At 40.1% G+C, this 27,739-nt stretch overlaps 1 protein-coding gene across 8 annotated transcripts in view; it reads left to right on the forward strand.

Annotated features, from left to right (window-relative positions):
- Positions 1–27,739, forward strand: part of PUM1 (pumilio RNA binding family member 1) — a 108,609-nt gene that overhangs the window by 21,593 nt on the left and 59,277 nt on the right. For 6 of the 8 annotated variants that reach the window (XM_067530802.1, XM_067530804.1, XM_067530805.1 and 3 more), the window contains exons 3-5: positions 2,512–2,580; positions 22,792–22,900; positions 25,475–25,653. In XM_067530802.1, coding sequence (XP_067386903.1) covers positions 2,512–2,580; positions 22,792–22,900; positions 25,475–25,653 — 357 coding nt within the window. The remainder of the gene's footprint in view (positions 1–2,511; positions 2,581–22,791; positions 22,901–25,474; positions 25,654–27,739) is intronic. The other 2 variants (XM_067530803.1, XM_067530810.1) reach the window with 1 other exon arrangement.

Below are 27,739 nucleotides of genomic sequence, written 5' to 3' on the forward strand. Positions count from 1 at the left end.
ATCCTTTCTAATATCTGGAAAGATTCTACTAGGAAATGTTTACTTAGCCAAGGAAGACCAATTCTCTGTGTACATGAAAGACGTAGAAACTGATCTGTCTAGTTTTGAATCTTGTCAATTTTGTTGCACTCGCGTGTGTATGCACCTCTGTCTTCCATCCTTTCCCGCTCTCCTTTGCTTTTGCATACAAGCTCAGTGCCTAAGGTTTGTAGCTGGTTGCCTAGGTGAGAGTGGAGAACTGATCTGTGATGCAGCCCTTGTTTTCATGAGGCTAGTAAATTGATTTTTATTTTATTTTATTCTTCCTGTCTCCTAAATCTAGATTAAATTTTAAAACAATACTGCCTCTCTTTGTGTCATTAAAGGATAGGTTGAATTTTTAGGCCTGACAACTTTGAAAGATTAGCACTGCGTGCACACAAGAAAATTTTAACTGCTGTGCATTACACTTGGTAATCATTTGAGGAGATTTCTAGTTTCTAGTAGCTGGTTGTCTGGAATGTCTGATTCGATTATTGAGCCCTGTTACAGCAAACCTTCATAAGGCACTTTCCCCAGTAGTCCCATTAAACTCAATGAGACTACTCATGTGAGTTAAGTTACATGTACCTTTGCAAGATTGGGCCCCTAGTCTGTTGGTATAGTTAGATTGTTCAAGTTAACTATGTTTATAAGGTAGATTTACCTATAGTTTAAAGGTAAGTGTCTATGAGGTGACTTCCTGGGGTTCAGTCATTGCATATTGAATTTTGTATTTTGGTGCCAGAGTTAGCATGTAATCGTGAGCCAAAATAAAAGTGAATATTTTGTTCTCAAAATAGAATTTCAAAAGATTTCGTAAATGTGTATTGGTAATAACTGCCCATACAGACATGTTGAAATATAGGAACTTCCCTAATTATAGACTTAGTTTAAGGCTTGAGTATGTGTTGTCTTGCATTTTTCCTTCCTCTAACTTTTTTTTCTTCAACTCCTTGGGCCTTCCTGCTATAACTCTTCCCTTCTGTCTGTTTCTCTCCCCCTTCCCAGCTTTTTGAGATTGACACATTGAGTCAAGGGAAAATGGTATCTCTCTCCCACTCCCCTAGATTATTCTCTCAATCTCCTCCCGCTGTAGTCTCATGCTGTTAGAAATGGAGTTACAGGGTTTTTGAGGTGGCTCCTTCTTCTTTAGACAGGCTCCCAAGGGTGGAGTGTCTTAAGGTTGCTGCTGCTGCCGCCACCTTTCTTCTTCCTTGAATTTAAGCATGAAAGAAAGGAAGATGATTCATAGAGTCAGTTGGTGATGATTCTGGATGCTTGTGAGGAGTTGGGGTGAGAAAAATCTGAAGTACAAGTCTTGGAGCAAAAGTTCAGAGACATTATTGATACCCTACATGAGTGCCTATCACACCTTACTGCCAGTGTGTTAATTAACATTTTTCTCCAAATTCTTGACCAATTGTTCTTTTAGGGACACGTTTATATGCTGAAAGTCTTGAGTCTTGACACTTGTCTTCTAATCTAGGTTTTGTCTCTGACACACAGTGACTTTGGGCAGGTTGCTTCCCCATTGTATCTCAGTGTCTCTGTCTGCAATATAGAGGGTGATTCTTACTCACCTTTGTAAAGCACTTTGAGTTGTATAGATGAAAAATGCTGTGTAAGTGCTAAGAATTATTAGAACATTATAAACAATGGTTTCTCTCTGAATAGTTCTTGTGTTGAAAGCCTTTATTAATGTTTCACTATGCAAAAACATTTTTAAACAATTTGTTTTGGGAGATGAGTTTTATTTATAATGTGCATTTCCAACTCTTCGATCAGAAAACCTACCAAGTTGCTGAAGAAACAGTTGTAACCTATTTCTTAAGGCTTATTGTAAACTTGGAGTAGTATAAAGATGTTCAGAAAATCTGATATATTTTTTCAACAAACATTATGCATCTGAATTTTCATGTTCTATCCCTCGCAGGCAGAATGTGAGTCTAATTTATATGGCCCAGACAAATTTAGCAGAGAACCATTCTAGGCTCAAACTGTGAGGTGCTGTTTAATGCTGATGATTTTATGCTGTGTACACTGCCAACCTGTTGATTTAAATGTTAGTGTGCTACTTCAGAATTTTTATTCTTCATTGTTTAATACTGTGAATGTTGATTCTACTCCATCATCTAATGGAGAGCTCGTTAACCTCTGAGTTTTTTTCATTTACTTGTGCCCTGAGATATTAATACAGCTCTTTTCACAATATTAATCTACTGTAGATGGGAAAATCACTCTTGTCTGTCTGAGTTGCTTATCTTGATTTTTGTATATATGTGTAGAATTGGTAATATGCTCCAGATTTTAAGAGTTTTAAAGATAAGTCATATTTTGCATCTAAACATCCTTGTGGTGTACTTTAATAACGAGTAAGGTTCACTGGCATTTTATGTCTGAAAAAATAAATGATAAACTCTGATTATCTTTTTATTTGTAATTGGAATGAAATAGTCAGTGCTTCATATTTTTCTCCTTCATTTACAATAGGTGCGTTCAATGGATGAACTGAATCATGATTTTCAAGCGCTAGCTCTGGAGGGAAGGGCTATGGGAGAGGTAAGTGAAACATCTTTAGAACAGATTTGTTTGTGTCAGTGTGTATGTGTGAGAGAGAGTGATGGGACGATAGGAGAAGAGGTCATTCTTCAGAATTTTCTTCTCAAAAATATATCCACCACTTCTCCCTTGAGGAAGTCCTGCATCTTAGGCCGGAGTACTTCTTAGGAAAAGGAACATCTAAGCCCCCCAGGTTTTCTACCATCATCAAGTAATAAAATGGTGGTTGTGCTGAATCGGTGGAAACATGTTTTAAAAATGGAGCTTGCTAAGTTTGTGAAGGTTTGTCTGCAGTAGCAGGGAACTGGAGTTGATGACCCCAGAGATACCTTGCAGTCTTATGGCCTGTGTTCCTAGTGTGTCTTGCTACAAAGACCATACATTTGTCATATGTTCCTTTTAGTGTATAGGTAATTAATAAACTACGTAATCTATTGCTTTTTTGTCAGTAAGTGTCTTTTCTTCATTTCTTACTATGGGCAGCTTTAGCTATTGTTATGAAGTGTAAAAAGCTATCCATGGAGAGTTCGCAGCATTTAAACTAGTTTGATATCTTAACCTCATGCTTCAAAACTAATGGTGCCTATTTCTGAGCAAATTGCACTGCAAAGGGGCAGCGTCAAGGATGGGTAATGCAGGGCAAAAAGCAAGGTCCCCCATCCACTAAAGTGGTTCCTTAGCCCATGAAACTGTGTGGGTAAAAAGTTCTTGTGTGAGTTTACTAATGCCAGTAGAAGAATTAGGAAAAAGGTAATCAAGTCTTAATTGAAAAGAAGTAGTAGTAATTTAATGGAGTCTTGTATCCTAAGAGGAAACGTAGAATTACTAGCTGGGACATGGCATGAAATGCAGCAACAAAAATGACCAGCCGAGCTTTAAATGTCCATGTCACTTCCAACATGTTCTGCTGTCTGGATCTCTTCCAGCTTAGTTTAATATTCCTTCTGTTCACAGGCCAGTTTCTTCTCTTTTCCATCTCATGAGTTGGCTGGCAGGCTCCTCAAGCCAATATTATTGTCAGAGTGGATAAAAATTGATGATTTAAAAACAAACAAACCCCAAACCGATTTATTTAAATTAAATACAGGTTTATTTCCTATTTAGAATTAAATTTGAAATTGACAGCCTATCTTAAGTCTTAAATTTACTACAATCCTATTAAAATTTGAATTAAATTAAATATTCAAGTAGTACATGCTTGCTGCCAGAGTTTTAAAGAGAGTCAAGTTATTGAACAAGCGGAAATCTCTGGCTAAGCACCTGGAACCAGAGTTTGATGAGCTAAGCCAGCTTTTAACAGTTATAGGTGCAGAGAGAATATTTATTTTCAATTCAGTGGCTATTTCAATTCAATGACTACTTCATTCAAAGTTGAAAAACCTATTGGAGTTGAAAAAAGCAAGAAAGCCTCTTTTCCTCTTCCAGTATATGAATAAAAATGAGGTGTGAGGATGAGATCTGCTAATTCTCAAATATTGAAGGACATGGTTATTGGGGGATCAGTTCATTTTGCTAACTATAATGCTTCATTTAATAAATGTTAGCTTTAAATGTAAAAGGTAGAATCATAGAAATCTAAGGCTGGAAGGGACCTTGAGAGGTCATCATTTCCTGCCCACAGTGCTGAGGCAGGACCAGCCAAACCTAGCTGTTTTGATAAATATTATGTTTCTGGCACATTTAAGATAATGTAAAAATGGGTTGTGTATTTTTAATTGCATTCTAGTTTCCATCCAAATGCAGCTTGTCACTAACACCATTTGATAAATAAGTGACTCATCATTCACTGTTTTCTATGATAATGTACATATTAAGAATCTGAATAAATATATCTTAAGCTATGCAGTTACTTAAAAGAATGTGAATAGATACACTATATCCTCCTAAATAGGGGAAAAATTAGTCTAAAGACTATATTTAGTTTCAAATCAGCATGTTGTAATGATTATCCGTCAATGAGACTCAGCCTTTCGCTAGGAAAATAATAAAAAAGTACAGAATTTAAAATAGATATAAATCAAGGCTTTCTGCCTGCTGATTTAAATCAACTCCACCCTGTTGTCAGTTCTAATTTTTGTAAAGAGAGTGCTCCTGCTGTTTGCAAAAGGACTTCTTTGCACGGCATGCTATTGTTCTTTATCCATGCCGGTTACATAGGATTAGTTGTTTAGGTGTAATGTATATTTAATTTCTGAAAAAAATCCACATTGCTTATTCTTTAGTTTGTAACGTCTTTGATATCTGTGCTTTCTGGCCAAACAGCTCGACTATTTGCAGTATTCTTCCACAATCTCATTGATTTGCAGTAGGGGAGTATTGCTGGGGAAGGCTTTAATGTGTGCACCTGTCTGGTTGCTGATCACAATGTTCTGTTTGTACTCACTGTGTGAGGGTCCACAGCCTACACTGATGTACTGCATCACATACTATAGATTGAAAGTTGCTTCCCATCCAGTTCATCTCCAGCCAGGACAAGGCTTTTACTCTTCAGCACATTTTTCTAGAGTTGTGTCCAGTCAGGTTTTAAATGCCCCAAGAAGTTGGTCTTCTGCCACTTACCTCAGACTCTTCCACAGCCCTATATCTCCCTGGAAGCTTTCCTGACATTCAGTGTAAATTCTCCTTTCCTGAAGTTTGTCCTCACGTTACACCTTTAAATAATTTCTTTGCATACTTAATGTTTATACCCTTACTATATTTGTAAACCAGTCTCTGTCCCCTCACCCCTACTTAGGTTCTACTTAACTAAGCTATGTGTGTTTAATTTTTAACTATTCCTCATAAAATGATTACTCCCTCTCCATATCATTTTAGTTGTGAGATAAATAAAAACAGTCCAGTATGCTTCCCAGCTGGCTCCAGCATTCAGTTGCTGGTCAAATACCAGAGTGGGGTTGATGCCCAGTATGAAATTAGAGACATTCAAAAATAAAACTGCAAAATAGCAGATGATTCAACATGCTTATGCTAAGTATAGTACTCAAAGAACAGTGCTACACCGAGATAGCACTTCCAAGGTATTTTCAATGTCTGAATCGTTGCGAGAGGTAAGTAATAAAGCTGTTAAGTAGAAATAAGGTGAATCAAAAGTCAGATCCTGTCCTTCTTAGAGGATATTAAACAGTGTTCCATTGCAAAAAAGCCCCTGGTGAACTTCCTGGGATTACAAACATCATCCAGTCCACAGGAAGCTAATATGTTGAAATCTGCTGTATGGACTAATAATAATAACACTAATAAAAACCCTGCCCATTCCACCTCGAACTTTTGTGAGCAAGGAGACATTCAAAAAGAAAAATACTTGCTCTCCTCAATCTAAGCAGAAATAATTTGGATAATACACAAAATATTACCAAACCTCTCTATAGTGTTGCTCTATTACACAGATATTACAGAAGAGGAAGTTTACATTAGTGTATTGGCTTCTTTTTTCATTAAATATGTTCTTTTGCTAACACAGTGTAGTAAAAAATCATTCTCCTTGTCCATCCCCATTCTAGTCTGTTGTGGAGGCCAGTCCTGTTGAGGTTGTAGATTCCATTGGTGATCCCTCAGTGACATTCCCATTTAGCCTTGGCTTATGCTACTCTTCACAATACATTTCTCCTTAAATTTAGTATTTTATGAGAAGTGCAAAATTGCAGTTCTGGAGAAGGGTGTCCTTTTTTTGTAGCTCCAGAAGAAGGACAGCACCAATATAAGTTCCTCTCGCACAGTTCCATCAGTGTACCCGGACGGACTACCTTGGAGAGTGAGAAGTATACTTCAGTCTGTACGGCCCAGTCAGTCATTGGCTTTTGTTGAGAATCTTAGAGTGTGAATAGTGGTTGTTCTCTTCAACCAATTCCTAGTCAGCTACCGAAATTTACGTACTGTGTAAAAGCTGTTTAGCAACCTGTTGTAGCTTTTAGTCACTACCAAGTTGGAGTGGATTTAAATCAATTAATTTGAAGTGCAAAGCTTAATAGCTCCTTACAGATTCACTGACCCATCCCCTGAAATGCGTGTTTCTAAGAGCCATATGATTGGATATTGTTGTCTCAACTTCTGAATTCAGTCTTCCAAGGAATTGTGATCTGTGTGAGGGAGTCTGTAAACAGCTGTTCTTGCCCATCCCTTTGCAGACGTTTAGGGACTTAGGATAAAAAAGCTTGTTTGTAGTGCTGTAGGTAATTTCTATACAACAGTAATTCAGAGTAAATTATAGTGCTTCCTGAATTGCACAATCTCTGTTTTTTAAACTTGCTGCATTAGTGGCTTTTGTGTTGCTATTTTGAGGTCTTGTTCCTTTATCCACCATTCGCAAAGGTTAGGAAACAGAGTTGGGCAGATGCTCTGAGTAGACGACTTATCCCCTTTCCAAGATACTACTGACCAAATTGTGCCATTTGGTTATAGGTGCACGATGGCTCTGTGTTGAACCACGCTGTCCTATGTGGAGTGCAGGGAAATAACACTTAAGAAGGCAAAATCCCCCCCAAGCAGGCCAGTGTATGGTGCAGGCTGATCCCGCTCCAGGTGTGGCCAGTTTCTCAAGGAAAGGTTCATGGTCCTAGCTCCTTCCCACAACCTTTGGGACATCATGTGCTCCTGAGGCGCACGCCAGTGGGTTGCACAAGTGGGCATGAGGAAGGCTTCTTGCATGCTCTTCCACCAACACTCGCGCGCACACACCTGTGAAAGGCCTACAACTATCTGACCCTTTAACAGTAGGGTAGGATGAAGTTCTTAGTTTCTGTACCTTCAGGAGTCTAGATATTTGGCTTTTGCAGCAGGAATGAGTCTCTAAAATTTAATTCCTTTGTCTACTTTTTTAAACATGATTGAGCGGTTTTATCACTTTACAGCCACAGTAGTATCATTACCTAAGCCAATGATGTGATGTTCGGTCTTAGTGATTCTTGCCTCTAGCTTGTCTGTAACTTGCTTTTTAGCGGAGTTGATGCTTTTTCTTAGCTGCTTTTTTTTTTTTTTCTTGTGCTGATCTAGTTCTAATTTTCCTGCCTTGACGAAAAGCTGGAACTGAAAGATCTGTCACTCTGTTTTTGCCCTTCCCTCTTGAGTCAGATTCTTTGGAATCCAGAGAATATCAATTCACTTGGATGCAGTGAGTGTCAAGAGAGGACTCCAGAAGGCGTGGTTTGGCTTTAAAACAGAATAGATATGTTCCCAGTTGGCTTCCTTCTCTGTGTTCTACAAAATGTTTGCATCTGTGGATGTTGTTTGCTTTAACTTATTTGGGCTGTTATAGTTTTCTTGATTGTAACCATGCTGAAGAGTGACAAACTTTAAAACAACATAAGAATACTACCCATGCCAATGGTTTCAACTGTGTGTTGGTTTATCAAAAGGCCAAAACATGCTGATTGTCTTACACAGCAATGTCTGAAGATTTTTTAGAAGACTGACTAAAAATTGTGCTAGCTGGAGACAGTTATGGCAGTGAATGATTAACTAGAACAGATAAATATTTGCATGAAAATAAAGATTGAGCAACTTGAATTTGAGATGTTAGAACTTCTGCCTTTAAATTTAGAATTAAAAAAAAAAGAATCCAGCAAACCCCTCCCACTCCCCTCCAAAAAAATCCTGAAAAACCAAAAGCAGTTCTGATCTTCTAACATCTTGGATTCAAAAAGTAGTTACCCAGGACATTGTGGATGATCCCATTTGATTTAAAATAGCGTACTGAATGCTCCAGAAGAACATCCATAAAAAGCTATAGGTAAGGATATGATTTAGTCATGGCAGTCACAGATTCTGTGATTTTACAGACTATTGACTTCTTCAGCTTCAGCTGTCAGTGGCTGTTCCCCCTTCCACTCTCCTCGCCCTAGCTTTGGATGGGGTTGTGCGCCCCAACCCCACGACTGCAGCTGGGGCCAGGACTATGCACCCCCATCCCATGGCTTCAGCCAGGGCTGCAGCCGGGACTGTGCACCCCTGTCCGGTGGCTGGGGCTGGAGCCAAGGTTATGGCCCCCCTCTTCCCTCCCACTGCAATGGGGCTCCACTTGTCCCATGGGGCTCCAGCTGTCATTCTCCCCCCCAGCCCTGCTCCCCGGTTATTTTTAGTAAAGTCACAGACAGGTCACTGTTCCTGTGATTCTTGTTTATTGTCTGCGACCTGTCTGTGACTTTTACTAAAAATAACTGACAAAATCTTAACTTTAGCTATAGGTGAGGAGGCAACCTTAAAATTACATGATCTGAGAAAGCAGCACCAAGTTTGAGAGCCTTCCTTTTTCTGTGCCTTATCTGTCAGCATGCTTATTTATATTCCTCCTCCAGACCCTGAGACACCAAGCCTGTGACCCAGGTGAAAAGACATTCCCATTAAAAAGGATCACTTTGGAGAAAACATAATTTTCTCTTCTGCTTAATAAGGTCCTGATCCTGCAATATGATCCACATAAGTCAGCCCTCACACTTTTGTGGAAGCTCATTGAAGCCACTGGGGCTGCACCTACACAGGTCAGATGGTAAGGTTAAGGCCTTAGTTTGTAGTGAAAGCAAAGGTTAATATTTGATATCACTGCTCTTCTTTACCCAGTCAGTTCTGGCCACAAGATTCCCTCTCAACTAATCTGTGCCTCTGTTCTCTTTTCTCCTCCACTGGCTTTGCTGCAGCAGTTTACCAACTCTGTTCCTAGAGGTATTTCAGTATCCCTAATAAAGCTAGTACACATCTACAGCTCCCTGACTCAGGCTTATTGGGTCAGTTGAGAACAATGCAGGGCTGCATGCACTGACTTTATAGACCAGTGTGTGTGTTAATGTAAAGGCTTTAGAGCTATGCAACAAACTGCACTTATTTTTATTTTTATTTTTTTTAGACGCCACTAGTTCGATGCTGTTAGTTTGGGTTGTGTTTTTGCTGAATGTGAAGGAGAGAATACTGACAAAATATCTAAGCAAATAATAGTTTTAAAAAAAATGAATGCTCGGGATATGTGTGAAGAAAAGAAGGAACATGCAGGTTGTAATTTCCTGATTTTTGTACTTCATCTGCAGGAAATGCAAACAAGTGTTAATGAGCTCACACATTGAGCTGAAACTGGCAAGTCCATGGAGAGAAAAGGATGAGTAAAAGAGAGCCCCTTTTTTCTTCTGTTGGGAAAGAAGGCATTGAACGCCTCTTCCTCCTTCCTGCCTCTATTCCTCTCTCTATGGATTTTGTAGCAATCCACATCAGCACTTTGTGTTAATTCATTTGAATTTTCTGAAGCCTGTGTACAAACCAAGACATTGTAATGAGATTATGAAAGAGCTTCATGTCTTGTCATAATTTTTAAAACAACAAAACCTGACAATACATGGTTTTGGTTTTTTTAATTAATAAAATGCATTGCTGCTTCATTGGGGTAGAGCTGCAGGATATTTTAAAAATATACTTCTCTATTGTAACCTTCCCCATCTTCAAAACCCACCTACTGCAACCAGCTCCCTCCTTCCCCTCCACCTCCCAAACAAACAAAGAAACTCTATGACCAAACTATCATCCTTAACACTTTCCTTCTGGTCGCTTGAGGAAGGAGTGGGGCTTACACTCTGTCCTAAAGCTAGAGATGTGTTCTTTGGGGCCATGGTTAGTAGCAGACCTCAGTGTGGTGAGCCAACCTCAGAGCACAATGGCATCTCCCCCCACCCCCCAATCTGTTCTTTTTATTTAGATTTGTCAGGGTTCTCTGCCTTACTCTGTGCTGTTATGTTTTAATGAAAACAAGGACATTTAGGAAGCCTACCAAGAACCATTTACATGCAAAGGAAGTCAGCATCCATTCTGATTTATCCTCTTTCCCCATATCTGTTGGACTGAAGAGTCACTAAAAGAGATTTTGATGGAGCATTGGTAAGGAAGAACTAGGAGTGTGCAAAGATACAGAAACCCAGAGTGGGGAGCAGTCATCTGTTTTCATAATGGCAAGTAGATCCATATACACATCTACAATTGTACTGCTAGATCTCTGTGGACCATATGATAATGACATTCATGGGAGCCCTAACATGAGTAAATGGAACAATGCCATGCTGGACACTTGTTCCTGTCCGTTACTTTAGAAAGTCTTGATGTGCATCTGCTGCTTCTCACCTAGAGTCCTTTTGTTTGTAGGCTTGCAGTGCTGAATATTCCACTTGTCCTTTTCAATATTTGTAATGGTTTAGAAAGAGTGTGAGATGTCATGGTCTTCTGTGCCACCAGCATGAAGACTTATGTTCAGCTGCATGTGGCTTCCTCAATTGATGCAGCTTCTGCCAGCAGTAAGATAACCCAGTGCCTAGAAAAAGCAGATTGGATGAGCACCTGACTCTAACTTAATCCAAGGAAAACAAGGATAAGAGGAACCAAAAAATATTTAGAGGACCTTGCCAATAATTTAACCTCATTAGCGATTTGAAGGCATCAGATTACAAATTGTCAAAGTGTAGTGTGAAGGCTTGAGATCATGCTACGCCCTTCCCTAATGTTGGAGATACTGGTTGATGAAGAATCTTTCATTTTCATCTGTTCAGATTTGGACTTCTTCCTTTCTGACAAGGGTTTAGCTCCTGTGATCTATGTTTTTGCCACATCCAGTTGGTAGTACTGCAGCTCACTCCATTTGGCATTGAAGGAGATAGGGTATTACATGAGAGCTGTAACTTGAACGGCACACAGCAGCAAGCCTCTTACGCAACAGTAGCTGCGAAATATTGAAGACTAGCTCCGCATTTGTGACCCACTCAAGCATCTGGAGAGGCAGATAAGACTCTGCGTTCCCAATAATGAAGAGCATTCTCTGCAGTGGGGACCCTGACAGTAGAACTCCTTGCTACACTGATCCCACGCCTGCTTGTATTCGTATCAGAATGCAAGATTCACCTTTTTCTGAAGCTTTCCCCAGTAATGACTTTCCTGTACTCTCCAAAATTGAGACAGATGCAAATGCTGATTTTGGTGCTATTTAATTTTAATCAGAACTTAAGTACCTTTAAAAAAAAAAAAAAAAGGTACGACTAGTTTGTTGAGGTATGTTGTGTTCCTCTCACTAAAGTGATATGTAGACTGCAGACTCTTCAGGGTTGATATCTTACTATATTAGTAAAATAGTACATTTGCAGTGCTATGTAAGAGACTTTTAACAATGATAACGATCCGATAAAAGAGCAGAGCGCCAGTTTGTGGTATTTTACGTGGAATTCTCATCCTCTTGCCGTACTGTCACAAATATCACTATCTTCTGTCACCATATGGGTGTACTTGCTTAATATCTGAATTAGCCAGTTACTTAATTTGTCCAGATTATAATTGTGTATCAGTGGGAGCCCTCACGTCACCATGCCCCTTTTGTGTGGAATTATATTTCATTTTAACATTTTGAAATGCTCTGTGTTGCCATTTTAAAAACTAAGTTAAAAGAAATGCATTTGCCTCTGACTACTAGTTCCTGACTACTATCAATATTAGCTTAATTGTGCAACAGACTTTGACTCTCAAAGAAGACAATAGAAGTGTAATTTTATTTTTTTCTAGTGAGTTGCTTGTCTCCCATGCTTGACTCAGGCCCGTTTTAATTTAAATCTTCAAAAATTTATTCAGTTTGGTCACAGATTTGCTTCTTACCTACTGAACTTCCCTGCTGCAGGGCTGATTAAAAATGGATGATTTTCCTTTAAGAGAATTCTTTATCACAACTGAAAATACTTATATGAAAAAATTCTTATGGTGGAATTTATTCCTTAATTTTACACCTTGCTAATTGCTATGTCTGTTGCCAAGCCATTTTTAAGATTGGGTACAACAGCTCTTGATAACATAAGAATGACCATACTGGATCAAACCAATGGTCATCTAGTCCAGTATCCTGTCTTCCGAATGGCCGATGCCAGGTGCTTCAGAGGGAATGAATAGAACAGGTCATCATCAAAATTAAATTAGAGGCTGGATGATTTGTTTAACAACCTTCATCACACTGTTAAATGCTGTATTCTAATGATTTTACACATATTGAACAAAAACAGATGCTGTAATCTCCATGTGAAGGCAGGACTGTTCTTCAATGTTCTGATGGTTTAGTTTGGTCTATGAATACTAGAAAACTTTGTGCAGCTGCTATGGTACCTACATAAAAAGGTACAAGACTAATCACTCCAGGGGCAGAGTTAAGGGTGTTTGAGTGATAGTCAGTGAAAATATTTGTATTAGAATTTTGTATAGTCCTAGCTTGTGATTCATTTCAAAATTATAAAAAAACAACTTCTTTGGGATGTAAAGTTCTTCAAGATAGGGTGGATTGGTTTAAATCAGCAATTTAAATCATGATTTTAAATCACCAGGTGAAAAGGCTTGATTTAAATCTATTTTAAGCAAGTTTTCCATTTATACTTCAGTTATTTCCTAAACAAAGATGCATTCTCATTTGTAGATACATCTTTTTGCTGCCTAGAAGAGTACACTAAACATATATACATTTATTTAAAGCAAATACATAGTTTAATATTTTCAGATTCTTACTAAGTTTTCATCTTTAGTAAGTTAGAAAATGGTGAATGATGGGTGAAGTCATAAATATTCACAATTTGAGAACTGAGCCAGTCAGAGTTCAGATAGGGAGAAGCTATAAAATAGGAGCATGAGACCACCCAGGTGGGCTCAGTGGATAATCTTGATACGTGATGGTGTCTCCTAGAGTCAGAGGCCGGGTCACAAATTTGTGATGACTTTGCCAGTCTCTTGCACCCCAGTAGCACAGCTCCATGACCCCTCACAGGATCAAGCCCTTAATACAGTACATGACCTGTTGTGCCATATTTATAAAGCTTGACCTCAAAATGTAGATGGTTTCCTCTCTGATTCTTTGTTTATATAGAAAAGGAGCGTTGAACTAAAATTTTGATAGAGCTCGTGGATTCAGCATATTTATTTTTTATTTAAATGTTTTGAGAGATTATAATAAATTTAGGCCTTAACAGATTTTGTATTACAGTCAGATATTATTCTAAACAGGTTTATTTTTTAAAGTAAAAAACTTCTTGTACTTTAAATGGTAAAATGAGATTAAATAAAAAATGAGATTAAAATAGCTAGGGACATAAAGAGTAATAAGAAAACATTTTACAAATAAATTAGAAGCAAGAGGGAAACCAGGAACAGGGTAGGCCCGTTATCCAAAGAGTCAGCAATGTAATACTCTTGCAAAAAAAGCCAACATTATTCTGGGCGGTATTAGCAGGAGTATTAGGGTACATCTTCATTTGCCGCCATCAGATCGATCTATCGGGATCAGTTGAGCGGTCAATGAAGACCCACTCAATCGATCTGGAAGTAGACTTGTTAAAACCACCCCCTCAAGCGATGCAGCGCAGTGAAGACACCGCGCGTAACGGAAGTTGTTAAGTTGATGGGAGTTACGCAAGCTACTATGCATAGCTTGTGTAATTCCCGTCGACTGCCGCTGAATTTTAAGGTAAGTGTAGACTAGGCCCCGGTAAGCAAGACATGAAAAGTAATTCGTCTGCACAACTCAGCACTGATAGGGCCTCAGCTGGAGTTTTGCGTGCTGTTCTGGGGACCCACTCTTTGGGAAGGATGTGGACCAACTGGAGAAAGTCCAGAGAAGAGCAATTTAAAATAATTAAAGGTCTATGAAATATGACCCATGAGGAAAGACTGAAAAACTTGGGTTTGTTTAGGCTGGAGAAGAGAAGACTGAGTGGGGATATAAACTTCAAGTACATAAAAGGTTGTTACAGAGAGGAGGGCGATAAGGCGATAAATTGTTCTCCTTATCCACGAAAGACAGGACAAGAAGCAATGAGTTTAAATTACAGCAGGGAGATTTAGGTTAGACATTAGGATAAACTTTCTAACTGTAAGGGTAATTAAATATTGGAAAAACTACCCAGGGATGTTGTCTCTGTTATTGGACGTTTTTAAGAACAGGCTAGACAAACACCACTCAGGGATGGTCTAGATAATATCTGGTCCTGCTTCAGTGCAGGGAACTGTACTAGACATGACTTATCGAGATCCCTTCCAGACCTACGTTTCTGTAATTTTGGGACTAAAGATGACTTGCTGTGGTCTTTCAGAATCTGTTCTTTAGGAAGCTGTATGGGTATTCCTCTACTCCAAATATTTAACTAGACAATCATGCCAATGTGTTTACATGCAATTGTATTTATATGTAAAATTCAACATCTTCTGGTTCATAGTGTATAAATCTCTCCACTTGTTTCATTGCATGGTTTTGCTGGAATTGTAATTTGTAAATTGTTTGCAAAATATGTTAAATTTGATTAAAAAAAAAGACTAGATATTTACATTAATCTGCAGGATTGAAAACATCAGTTTAAAAGTCAAATATTAAAATTAAGTTTTTTTTATCCTAAATCTAATGTATATTCCACTAGAAAGACAAAATGACAAACATTGACCTCTTAAAAATTAGACAAAGGCTGAACCTCCTCATTTATGTGCTCTAAGTTTCAAGCACTATTAAGTACTTATATTTGGAAAAAATCAGCTGTGTTGAGGCTGTAATCCCATTTATTTCAGAGGATGAGAATGTTTTTAGGAGCATTGGTATTTAAAGTGACCTGGAAAATTATATGAAACCAACAATTATCTGGCAATTTTCTTAAATACAGAGTGCTTCTCTGCTGACTCTTATGTCAGTATTTTAAAATTGATTATTTATTTTTAAAGTAGATTTTGCTGAAGATGTACATAGAAAATTTGCTGAACCAAACCCTACATATCATGTAATGTCCATGGTGGAAAAACTCTCATTAAAGTCTGGCAACTGGGAGCTCATGAAGGGAGTTCTATTTCATTGTAAACCAACAAAGTGTATTTTATTGAAAGAGCATAACCTTTGTGATTCTCCTTTGTCTCCTTAGTTCATGTGCATATGCGCGCACGCGCAAACACCCCCCCCCCCCACTCATTTTGCTTTCTTTCTTATTGGGGATCCATGTAAGATGCCTCAAGGCACTACTGCAATACCAATAATATTCCATAGAGTAGAGAGTTATTTTTAATACATTATAGGGAACTACATTTCTCAAGGGGTTTGTAAGAGAGCCAGTCAGTCTTCATAAAGACGTTTTAAAAATCGATAATCCTTTTGCTTTTAGGTTGTTGGTTTATATATTGTAGTGATCAAATTGTGCTACCATCTTACTTGTTGTGGTCTTTCTGAAATAACTTAGGCTCAGTCCAATTTCAGAGGACAAATATCCATTTAATAAAAGCCATCATCACAAAGGTTTGACGGCTCTCTTAGCATAATTTGAATGATTGAAAGTTCAGTCTCCATGGCCCAATCTTCTCCTCTCTAGAGTTGATCTATCTAGATTAGTTTTGAAGCACGTTGGTAGGGCAGTATGGGGATATGCTTACACTTTTGCTTCCTTTACTTCACCTGCAGTGTGAATACATAAAACTAATTAATCCAGAATGCTTTTGAGATCTAAATTCACCAACAAACTTGTGTTTTAAAAAAAAATTGATAGTCCCCCTAATACTTTCCTTGGATAGCCATTTCCCTCACTGCTTACTAACTGTAATAGTCACTGGTTGTATTAGTGGTTAAGCCATAGTATAAAGGAGTGGAAAGGGAAAACTAGAGTATTTTCTTCCCATAGAGCTAAGGGTGCAAACAGAACAAAGTGTGTCTGTTTTCTACAGCTGCATTATATTTAAAGGAAGGAGATGAAAAGTGTGTGTGTGGGGGGGGAGTAATGCCACCAAATAGTCAGAATTCTAATTTAGAGATAATTAAATTTTTTGGCCAAGGAAATGGGGGAATGACTTGCATCTGAAAGTAAGAGAGAGTAAATTGGAAGATTCAGCGGAGACTATTAAATGGGTAAGGAATCTTGCCCAGACAATGTCATGCAAGATGGAAACTTTATTGAAGGGAATGGGGCTTCATATATTGAACTGATGGAGAATGCAATTAAAAGTTTGGTCCTTGAGAATTGGGACTCTCAAACTTCTGATGCAAAAAGCCAATATCCGATAGCGTTTTACCATGTTGTTTTTGAATCTAGGAAAGGAAGGTGTGACGAAGTGGGAAGGTCCTTAATGAATACTGTGTGCCTCAGTTTCCCATGTAGTCAAATATTTAGGTCAGCGGTTCCCAAACTTTTTTCCATCGCGACCCATTTTTGCACTTGGAAATTAATGTGACCCTGGACGTAACACAAATTTGCATAACAACATATAGTATTATTAAGATTTGCGTATTAAAGATCAACATATAATAAAATGTTATAATTATATGTACTCACCAGGCCTATTGAGATACGTGAGCTTTCATGTTGTGACAGTCTTTAAAAATCTGGCAGTGTAGTTGAAATTGCACATCTAATCGCCGAAGTGACATCCAGGCGATACTGAGATTTGATACAGAGAAGTGCACTAAATCCAGCCTTGCACAAATACGTACTGGCAAAAGGAACCATCACTTTCAGTGTGTGTGTAGCGATGTCAGGATAATCATGCTTCACACTGAACCAAAATTCTGACAGGGAAAGTCTGGAACTTGTTTTTTCCAATAGACGATCACAAGAAATTTAAATAAGCTGTTCAGTTTCAGCACCAGGCAAATCCATGTTGCCAGATTGACATTGAAAGGGGTTTTATACCCAATCGAACTTTGACACATCCACATCAGGGGAAAAAGGGTGCAAGGTGCGCCTCCAAGTGGCTGAGATGGTTGGTCATTACATGTGTGGGGGACACTTGGATTTCATTGTCACAAAGAAACTTAGAAAGTTGTGGGAAGCAGTCGTATTTCAACTTCAGCCCATTACTCTTCGAAACCAAGTTTTTTTCATGAATGCTGTGATTTGATCACTCAGGGCTTGTCTACACTTACCTCAGAGATTCAGCGGCAGTTGACCGGAGTTATGCAAACTACGCAAAAAACGTGCGTAACTCCCGTTGACTTCTGTGCTTCTGTTCTGCGCTCTGTCTGCAATGCACTGCACCGTTGGCGCAGCGCTATGCCACTTGAGGAGGTGGTCTTAATATGTCGATTTCTGTATCGACTGAGCAGGTCTTCACTGACTGCTCAGTCGATCCAAATCAGTCAATCTGATGGCAGCGAATTTGCCGCTGTCAGTGAAGACACAACCTCAGTTGAAGAGTGTTTGTGTTCTTTCCTTGCATACTTTCATTCAATTAGTTTAGTTTCCCAAATATATCAACGTGATAAGCAAGGAGGCACATCTTGTCTTGATCACATAGAAAATCCACAAATTTGGGGTTTTTTTTGCAGTCCATTGCAAATGCAAGCAGCTGATCCCTCAGTTCAAAAAACCTCTGCAGTACCCTTCCTCTCGATAGCCTGCGGATCTCGGTGTGAAACAGCACCACTTCATGGTCTGACCCCATGTCTTCACATACCTTTGCAGACCGGCACACACGAAGTGGGAGAGGTTTAATGTAGTTGACCACTGATGTGACCTGCTGCGGTACTTCCTCTAGCTCTGTGCTCAGCTGCTTGGTTGCAAGCTATTCACTGTCAATCATGCAATGGGTTCAAACAGTAATTGGAACAACTCTCTTCAGCAAGGCATGCAGTCCTGATTTGTGGCCCGCCATAGATGGAGCACCATCAATACAAAATCAAACCATGTTATCCCACCTAATCCTTTTCTCCTGCATGTACTCCTGTAACACACCGAATAGTCTCTGTGCCATTTCATGTTCAGAAAGTGGGAGACAAAACAGAATGTCTTCAAGAATGCTATTCTCTAGCATATACCGAACAAAAGTCATTATGTGTGTATGACGCCTCTCGGTGCTCACATCAATTTGAAGAGCAAAAGCGGGTGTGCATATCAGACGGTCCACCTGCGTGGTTTCCTGATGAATTGCTTTTGCCTCAATTCTTCGCTTCACAGTGTTGTCTGAAAGAAGTATAGCTGTAAGTTTATTTGCCTCCGCCTCCCCACACGCTATTTTTATCATATCTATTGCAATAGGTAAAATCAGTGTTTCAGCAATTGTCTGAGGCTTCTTTGCCTGTGCAATCCGGAAGCTCACCTCAAAAGATGCTCTTTGAGCTTGTTCAGAGACAGCTAAGGCCCTCCTAAATCGCACACGTTGCTGGGAAAGCTCCTCTTTTAGACATTGAAAAAATGACTGTGGTTTCCTGATGTATTCCTTGTGAACAGTTTCCAAGTGTTGCTTAAACTTATTTGGCTTCATGCTTTCGCTAGACAGCACATTAAGACAAAAGCAGCATTTTGGCTTTCCCTCGTTTTTGTCAAAAACACTCATGAGCCCATGATCAAGAAAAGCCGCCTCATATTTACGAACTCATTTCTTAGTTACTTTTTCCTCAGAAAACTCACTGCTAGAGGTAGAAGGTCTGTACAGAAATTTGTCCATTGTGTTAAACTCAAATTTTTTTAGCTAACTATCAGCCTGTCATGTATGTTATGTAGATGTGGCGTCTGAAGGACGTTCAATCACATGGGTGTGGCGTATTGGTAACAAATATCGTGCAGAAATATCATTGGAGGAGCTCGATTACTTTGCCTTGCAATTCATTACCTATTTTACAGATCATAGAGAACGTGATTTTATTTCTGGTGACCCTATTCCCTCTCTGAGACCGCTCATGGGGTCGCAACCCACAGTTTGGGAACTGCTGATTTAGGTGTTGGGTTAAGGGTGTGTGATCTTCGTAGCAACCATTAGAGGGCAGTATGGCTGCCTTTAGCTACCTGTGCACAGACAGTGGCCAGAACCCATCCCTTTGCAAAGGTGTTGGAGAGGAGGGGATGGTGAGGTGACCTCCTTGCCTGGGAAAACAGACATAGGCAAGGGAAGCAGGCAGGCGTATCTGGGGCTGGCTGGCTGGAAGAGTCAGTCCTCTGTGGGAGTTCCAAAGGAGCAGAGCCCAAGAATGGGGCTCTGGAACTTCCGCAAGTGATCATTGCTGTCACGTTCTTATTCATCTGCTATTCTGCTCGGTGTTCTGGAGAACTAATAAGCCCTTCCGATTTCCCTGATGGCTGTGAATTGCTTTTGACTGCAAAGTGTGGTGCATGGCCCCTTTGGGAGACTCACTGCAGAACAGGAATGCTGAATGCTCCGAGGCCAGATTCAGGAAGTGGCTGCACTGCTGAGGGGCCCTGTGGGGACACTCACTCCACTAGAGTCCCTGACTGGCTGCATTAAGGGCGGTTCTAGAGCACCACCTGGGACTTGGTCACAGTGTGAAGAGGGGGGTTCGTACTTTCCCAGGTCACCGGCTGAAGTGACCCTGCTCAGTTCGGTCTCGAAGGGGGGAGGGATGAATTGGGAATGTTACTAATAAACCCTTCTGATTTCCATGCTGGCTGTCAGTCACTTTGGTCTGCAAGGGCGGGTGCATGGCCACTTTGGAGGCACGTAAGAGCTCCCCAGCCATCCCATCCATGGGGACTCACTGCAGAGAGCTCATTGCCTTCACCCCGAGTGGCTCCAGAGCACCGTTCCCGTGGAACTCCGTCACAGAAGGTAATTCTCAACCTGTGCTGAAAGGAGCCTTTCAGCGCCTGCCTTCATAGTGCAAACTACAAAGCACATTGGAGGATAAATTTGCTGGGCTTCTGAGATTTCAAATGTATCTTTATTTCACTGCTGATAGAGATAGTGTAACCTGTTTGGAAAAGTAGTGTAGATACTACAGGGTTTTTAATATCTCATAATGACTGAAGTGATAAATATGTTTGAAGAACTGTGGGCTATGCTCTGTTATGCTTATCCGTGGAAAGGTGTGTGCATGCTTGCTTGCTTCTTACAAGGTCAGAAGTATGACTTCATATGTCATTATATTTTTTTGTGACAAGATAATGTTATAAAGGCTTTTGACTGCACAATGAGATGGAAGGAGAAGCTGGGCTGTGGTAGAACCTACCCAAGTGCATGCCTTCAGTAAAAGAGGAAATGCAATATTATTGAGTAGTCTCAGCTTCCTAGATTTATCTATATTTATATCCCATTTGGGTGCCATTCTGATGCATGGCTTTTCATTACTTAAGACGGAGAAACTGAGGTTTTGTCTTGGTTCCTGTGCGGTAGACTAATCTTCCTGTAGGAAAATCGCAACCCTTCAAAGTCTCTTGGAACCAGCAGGTCTCTGTGCTAGAACCCAGAGCACTGCATGCCATCTGGCATTGCCACCAGTTGCCGCACATCATCATAGAACTAGATACTTCATATTTTGGAGCTTGAGGCTCCTTGCAAGTTAGTTCATGACCATGACTGGCAATGATCTCTATTTTATAGATCCTCCCATTTGTGTGTGAGGTCTAGTGGATGTATTTTCCACCTTCAGCATCAGAGTACTCTTCCTCCCTCCCTCTCCCGTCGTCGCCGCATCACCTCTTTGGAATATTTGTTTATTGGTAACTGTAGATGGGGAATGAATCGTGTACAACTATTCCTGCTGCCCCCTGAGTTTTCCCCATTGAAGTACATAGATTGAGACTTGTGGCTACTAAACAGCAGTGCTGCTAATTTCCGTTTTGTTCATTACTTTATTTAAATTTGTTCTGTACCTGCTACTTGTGCACGCTTTCTTATAGTAAAGACTTCAGTTTTGTTTGGCCAGTGCCCTTCCGTTGGTTTTCTTACTTTTAAGAAATTATTCTTTTGTCATTGCATATCCTGTAATGGTCTCTTTCATTCAGTTGCTTTTCAGTGTACCTTCTCCATGGCACCAAGGCAATAGTGTTGTTAGGTGTTAGATACTCAGCAGCATTGATTGTTGGTTACATAACTGAATAAAACATACCTTTTTTCTTTTATAACCTCTTCTTAAGTGGTGTAGTAGAGGGAATTCTGCTTTTTATGAGTGGGGTAGAAGTTTCATTATAATACCTGTTTGCTATCTTTTTTGCAACCTATTAATCTTGATATCCAAATCCATGAACCTTCAGTTACCTTTTGTCATGGAGATGTCATGTTTTATAATGCGTGTCTGAATCAGAGAGAACTTAAGGTTAAAATTACATACTGAACAAATGTTGTGTAGCTTCTTCCTCCTTCCCACCAAACATACATTTAAAAGCTGCCTACACATATTTAAGCTTGCTTCATCAAATGCATCTCTCTATCTAGTAGTCTTGTAGTGAATATTGGCTCTCTTACCCTGTAACACCCTGAGTTAACTCAAACCTTCTGCTGAATTTTATAGATTTGAGCTGCTCAGCATTTCTAATATATAGGACACTTTGACTGGTCCCGCTAAGATTTTGGTTCATACTGTGCAGTAATCTAAATGAGAGATTCTCAAGTGTGTTTGTTAATCTTCCAGCTCCCTACATTCTATCCAGAATTCAGCAGCTAGGTTTATTTATTATATTCCTTGCTATGGATGTGTTACTCTTTCTCTCCCTGAATTTCACCACTCCCATTGAGTCTGAAGATTTAATTTAAAGATTGTATTGTTAATATCTAAGGCCCTTAAGCAGGGCTTGAAATTCCTCTTGCCATACGTAGGTGTCACAAGGCAAGTGTTTTCTGTATGGAACTGGTACTTTCACAACGCATCCTTTAGGTACAATGCATATTTGTGAAGTTTTTTTTATCCTTTTTGCTGTCACTCAACTTTCCTGGAATTGATTTAAACTAAGGGTGGTTTTCTGTCGTGCTACACCTGAATGAAAAACTGTGCAGAAGCAGTGGCCTACAACTATTCACTCTCATCACTGTTTACAAATATTCTCCAAAGCACTGAGTACCTTGGAATGCGCTGGGAGTTAAGGGCACTGAGCAGCTTTATGGGATCACACTGCAATATTTGCATGTGAGTTGGGAATTTCCATTCCCCAGCATTGGAATGAAGATTCTATAGGTGACTGTATACAATTCAAATGCAATTCTGGATCATTAAAACATGCTCTTCTGATGAAAACACATCTTTCCTACTAACATTTGTTACAAGAGGCTCTCATGCCTAGAAGCGTGTGAATGCTGATGTGTGTATGTGTGTTTATGCATGAAGTTCTGATCCCTCCTATGATTTGGAGTTTCTTTATGCTTCCACAGGGTGTCACAGTTGCTTCATGGCTCTCACTTTGGGAACGCATAAGCATCTGATTGTAAAGTCACCTATCAGCTTGTTTTAACGTAACTGATTTTTTCCTTTTTGTTCTACAAAGAAAATGTCATGGTTTACACTTACACTTTTATGCTAACATGTTTGTTCCTTTTTATTTGCAGCAGCTGTTGCCAGGTAAAAAGTTTTGGGAAACTGATGATTCAAGCAAAGATGGACCAAAAGGGATATTTCTGGGAGATCAGTGGAGAGAAAGTGCCTGGGGAACATCAGGTAGCCCAATATCACTCATCTAATATAACTGGCGTTGAACACAAAAATATGTAGCTAACTTCCTCAGCAAGATGGCTAATCCTGAATTTCACAGCTACCAAACACCAACAACCTCATAGTCTCTCTGATTATAGCTATCCATATAGCAATAATAGTCCTATGAGACCTACTAAAACTGGAGTTAACAAAAAGCTGAATCAATCACAATAGGATAAATATAAATAGATAGATTTTAAATAATTCTGAGTGTAAGAAAATCCATATTCTAGTTCAGTGTTCACCAAATGGTCAGTCCCAGCCCACCAAAGTGTTGCAGGAGCGTTCCAGATCTGTCACCATGTCTGAGGCCAGAGTAACCCATCAGTTCTAATGGGTTCTGATTAACCCATCAGTTCTAGAGCTGTCACCATGTCTGGGGCCAGATTAACTCATCAGCTATCCATTCTGGATGTTGCAGCCTGATGCATGGGATCACAAAGCCACTCAGGTTTGGCCCAGGCACCCCTCTTACATGGTGGAGGGGTGCTGCCTGGAGTGGGGAGCTGAGCTGAGCCCTGTGTGACAGGAGCCATCACTGTGGGGTGAGTGTGAGTTGGGCTTGCTCTCGAACCCACCTGACTCTTCTCCTCCCCCCTCCTAACCTGCTCTGGGGCATCCCCTCTGCACTGGGCCAGGATTAGGATTACAATGCATGTATGTAATGCAGGGTCTCAAAAAAAGACAAAATCCAGTTGGTGCATTACCTTAGTAAAATGTTTGGGAACCACTGTTCTAATACATATTGTGGGAAGCATTCTTAAACTGTTGCTTTCCACTTTGTTTTGGATTGTGTGCACCATATAATAGTTTTATAAGAAAACTTTAGCAATCGTCACTCAAATATTTAGTCTACTAAATCATACATGTTGTGTACATGTATAATATAGGTGGAACAGCTGAATCCATTATAAATCCTCTATTTTCATTTGTTTGTAACTTTTAACAAACTTTGATGGTTTGGGCTGAAAGTTTCCATGCTTGTTCTGGCTTTGAATTATTTTAAGTTTGGGCAAAAATAGTGCAGCCATTTCAGAGAACGAGGGTGTAGTGCAAAACAGGCAGTTTTATGAACATTACAAAAAATTCTACCTTTTAAAATTAATAGCTCCAGTGCCTCAGTGGTTTGGAGTAAGAAGAGTGCAGCTGTTTGTTAGGGGCATGGTCCAGGGATCAGAAAGGTGCCTTTTTCAGTCCTTGTGGAAAAGTTTATTCAGATTTGGTCAAGTTACAAGTCACAGAAGTAGTCATGTGCACCTACACCATAGAATGTGCTATGCTCTTGTTCTCAATTTTCTGTAAGTTCCATCTATACCGAGCATGCTCCCGGGCCCCATCGAGCCTCTTTCCTTGTTTCCAAACGACCGCACAGATCTCCAACTCCAGAAAGAACACCAACAAAATTGTCCTCAGGCTGCCTTTTTCCCCCATCAAAATGCCCCATGGCCTAAGGGATGATGTGCTTACGCAAGAGGCCACGAGTTCTACAATTTTCAAAAGTGTCTAAAATTCATTGACTTTTAATGAAACCTAGGCTATGAAGTGTAACTTAAGCAGTCATGAAGATTTTACCCCTACTCTTGCCTCTTTCGTTGGCTAGTGTTAATATTCCTGTCTACCTCACAGTCCTTATCACTGAGCAGGATTCATACTCCTACCAGGAGGCGGCAAGTAGTAATTGTCCTTTTCCCTCTCCTTTTTATAGATGAGATACTGAGGGTTTGAGCGGTTGCGCAGGGTCACTTCTGGCAGAGCTGGGTCTAGAACCTGGGGGGATTAATCAGTGGTGGATAGGGAATATATGATCATGTAATTAGTCTGTATCAATTCATGCACACACAGAGGCAAAATTAAGATTGCATGGACCATCTTAGTTCTGGCATTTTCCAACTTGAGTGCTGGACTTTGCAGTCTTAATGATCTTTTCATGTGGTTATCTTTTTATGGATATATGAAAAGATATTGGAAAACGGTTTTTTAAGAAATATATTACCATACTTTTGTCAGTGATTGGGGCTCTCAAGTAGTGCAAGACACTGCACACTCCTAAATCCTTTAGAAATGAATGGGGGTTGAAGGTCCTGAGTACTTTCGGTATCAGGTCCCTTGGTGAGCAGCTGCTTTTCCATGATATGTCCTGACAGAGGCCTCATTTGATGCAGGTTGACAGTTTTCTTATTACATGAGACATCAGAAAATTTCAGGCTTTCTGTAAAAAAGCTCTGCTCTTCATCAAAGATGTTTTCAGTAGTCACTGATGGGAAAGCCAGTCTCTTCATCCTTATGGACAAAATGTCAAAATGGCAGCTTCTTTGTTTGTAAATTATCCTTATAATTAAGACACTCTATAGAGTTTTTCTAGTGTTTTACTCATCTTTGTAATTGGATTGGAAGCCCCTTTGGGCTGGGTCTGTGTTTGTTCTGTGTTTGTATAGACTAGGGGCACTGGTCTATGATTAGGGCCACTAGATAGTAAAGTTGTACTACTAATAATGTAGTGATTAGAATCTTAAATATTCGTGTATGCATTTGTTTTAGATCATTCTGTTTCCCAGCCAATAATGGTTCAGAGAAGACCTGGTCAAGGCTTTCATGTGAATAGTGACGTCAACTCGGTGCTGTCGCCACGGTCGGAGAGCGGAGGACTTGGAGTTAGCATGGTGGAATACGTGTTGAGCTCATCTCCTGGGGATTCCTGTCTCAGAAAAGGAGGATTTGTAAGCATGCTTGATTTTGAAATTTGGGTTTTTGTGATCATCCCACCCCCCCCCCCCAATTAGTTGCTGTTTTTCACTTCCTTCCTAAAGACAGGTATTCCACCTATAGTGGGTGTTGTATCCACCACCATGTCAGAAAGTGTAAGCCAACAGCTTGGCTGTTCTTGCTTAGGTGATGGGATATGGGAGAAGGAAATACAGTTGGAGTGAGGTAACCAGCATCCTCTGATCCTGATGGTGAACACACCTGCCATCTTGAGATACTAGACTCCTGGCTGGAAAAAATACTTGGCTAAATGCTGGTGTTCTTGAATACTCTGTAAAGTGTGCTTTGCTATGAGCTTGTTTTCAGTTTTCAAAAGTGTTGCAAAAATCACAGTACAGTCACAAATGACGCATTGCGTAGTGGGAATTTACTCAAGAACTGTTCTCTTCTATTTGACGAGTGTTGTGCTCCCCACTATGCCCTTCTGGCAAAGAAGGGAGCAGAACAGCCAGCACATACTACCCAATAACTAGCACCCCTCTCGCTTATATGGAGGGAAAAAGGTATAATGATGTCCCATCCTACTGCAGTGGGAAGAAGTCTTACACCCCAAAGCTGCCAGGAGGGGATAGTTCTAAAACTACCAGACATCTAATAGCTGGGGTTGATATAAGAGGTATGTGGTGGGGCATGGATACCTCATATCAGCTAGTGATGGGTCTGCCAGGGTGTGGCCTGAAAACTGGAATTGCTGTGCCCCCTTAACCTTCCAGCCTGGGCCGACTCCCAACAATGCCTCGCTGGTGACAAGCAGCAGACCTCTCCGGGCTCTGTCCTCACCCAACGCAATGGCAGGTGAAGCTCCATACCCAGCAGGGATGTTTATCTGGACTGCCTCTTGCACTGTGATGCAGCCAACAAGGGCACTTACATAGACATTCACAAGCAGGCAAACACCCAACTGAGCTACATGAATGCTTTCTCTAGCCTCTTATGAGGAACCAGCTGGTTTTCCCGTTTTTATGCACTGCACCTCAGAATTATATCGGCTTGCTCTGGTAAAAAATGTGGCCAGAGTAAGCTCATTATTTAGTCCGCTCGATGTGGAGAAGTCATGCACAAGCCCTTGTCCACTGAGCTGAGATTTCCCAAACACTCTGACCAAGACGCACTGTTTTAGGTAAAATTATAAAACAGATTTATTAACTATAAAAAGATAGATTTTAAGTGATTATAAGTGGTAGGCATAAAAGATCCAAGATAGTCACCAAAGAAATAAAGATAAGTCTAAATTCTTATACACTAAACAGGATTTAAATCAAGCAGTATCTCACCCTGACAGATGATACAAGCAGGCTACAGATTCTTGATGCGTAGACTGCTTCTGCTTTTCAGCCTCGGTTCCTCTCCCGTTTTCAAAGTCCTTTGTCTTCCAGACATAACCTTCAGGTGTTGAGTTGTGGGAAAGTGAAGACAAGTGATGACATCACTCCCTCTCTTTTATAGCTTCTTCTAGCTTGGGAAAGATCTATCATATGACATGGGGGGCTGCCCCCATTGGTCAAACAGCATGGATGTACTTCTATAAAGTCTTTTGGGATGGCCATTGGGTGAGTGGATTCCCCTTAATGGGCCATCAGCACATCTGACTACTCCATTGCTTTACCTGAAAACTGGTTGTGGGTGTTTCTTACCTCACATTATCTTTCAGTAGCACACACATAGCAAAACTTTATAACTTTACATACAATGATAGAATATATAATCCAACAGGATATTAATGTTCCACAGATCAAGATTTTTAAAACAATGCCTTACAAGGCATACTTTGTATAAAAATATCATAATTATATGATGGTGAATATGGGGGTTTCAGGGTGCTGGTTTTTTTTTTTTTGGAGACTGTGTCACACAGGTGTTGTATGCACTCCTTCTAGTAGACATTCTGAGTTTCCCATCAGAACATAGCTTCTGCACCCTGCTGGAGGAAGGACCTCCATCTTTTCTATCAGCACCTACCTAATAGGTACCTGGTAAATTTGTTAAGCCCTGGCTGTTAAGAAGAAAGAAGTAAGGCTTGGATGCTGACAAGTGTTTAGA

Source organism: Emydura macquarii, unplaced genomic scaffold (assembly GCF_026122565.2).
Source record: "Emydura macquarii macquarii isolate MOO-44397 ecotype Brisbane River unplaced genomic scaffold, CSIRO-AGI_Emac_v2 contig_3113, whole genome shotgun sequence".
Taxonomy (NCBI): domain Eukaryota; kingdom Metazoa; phylum Chordata; order Testudines; family Chelidae; genus Emydura; species Emydura macquarii.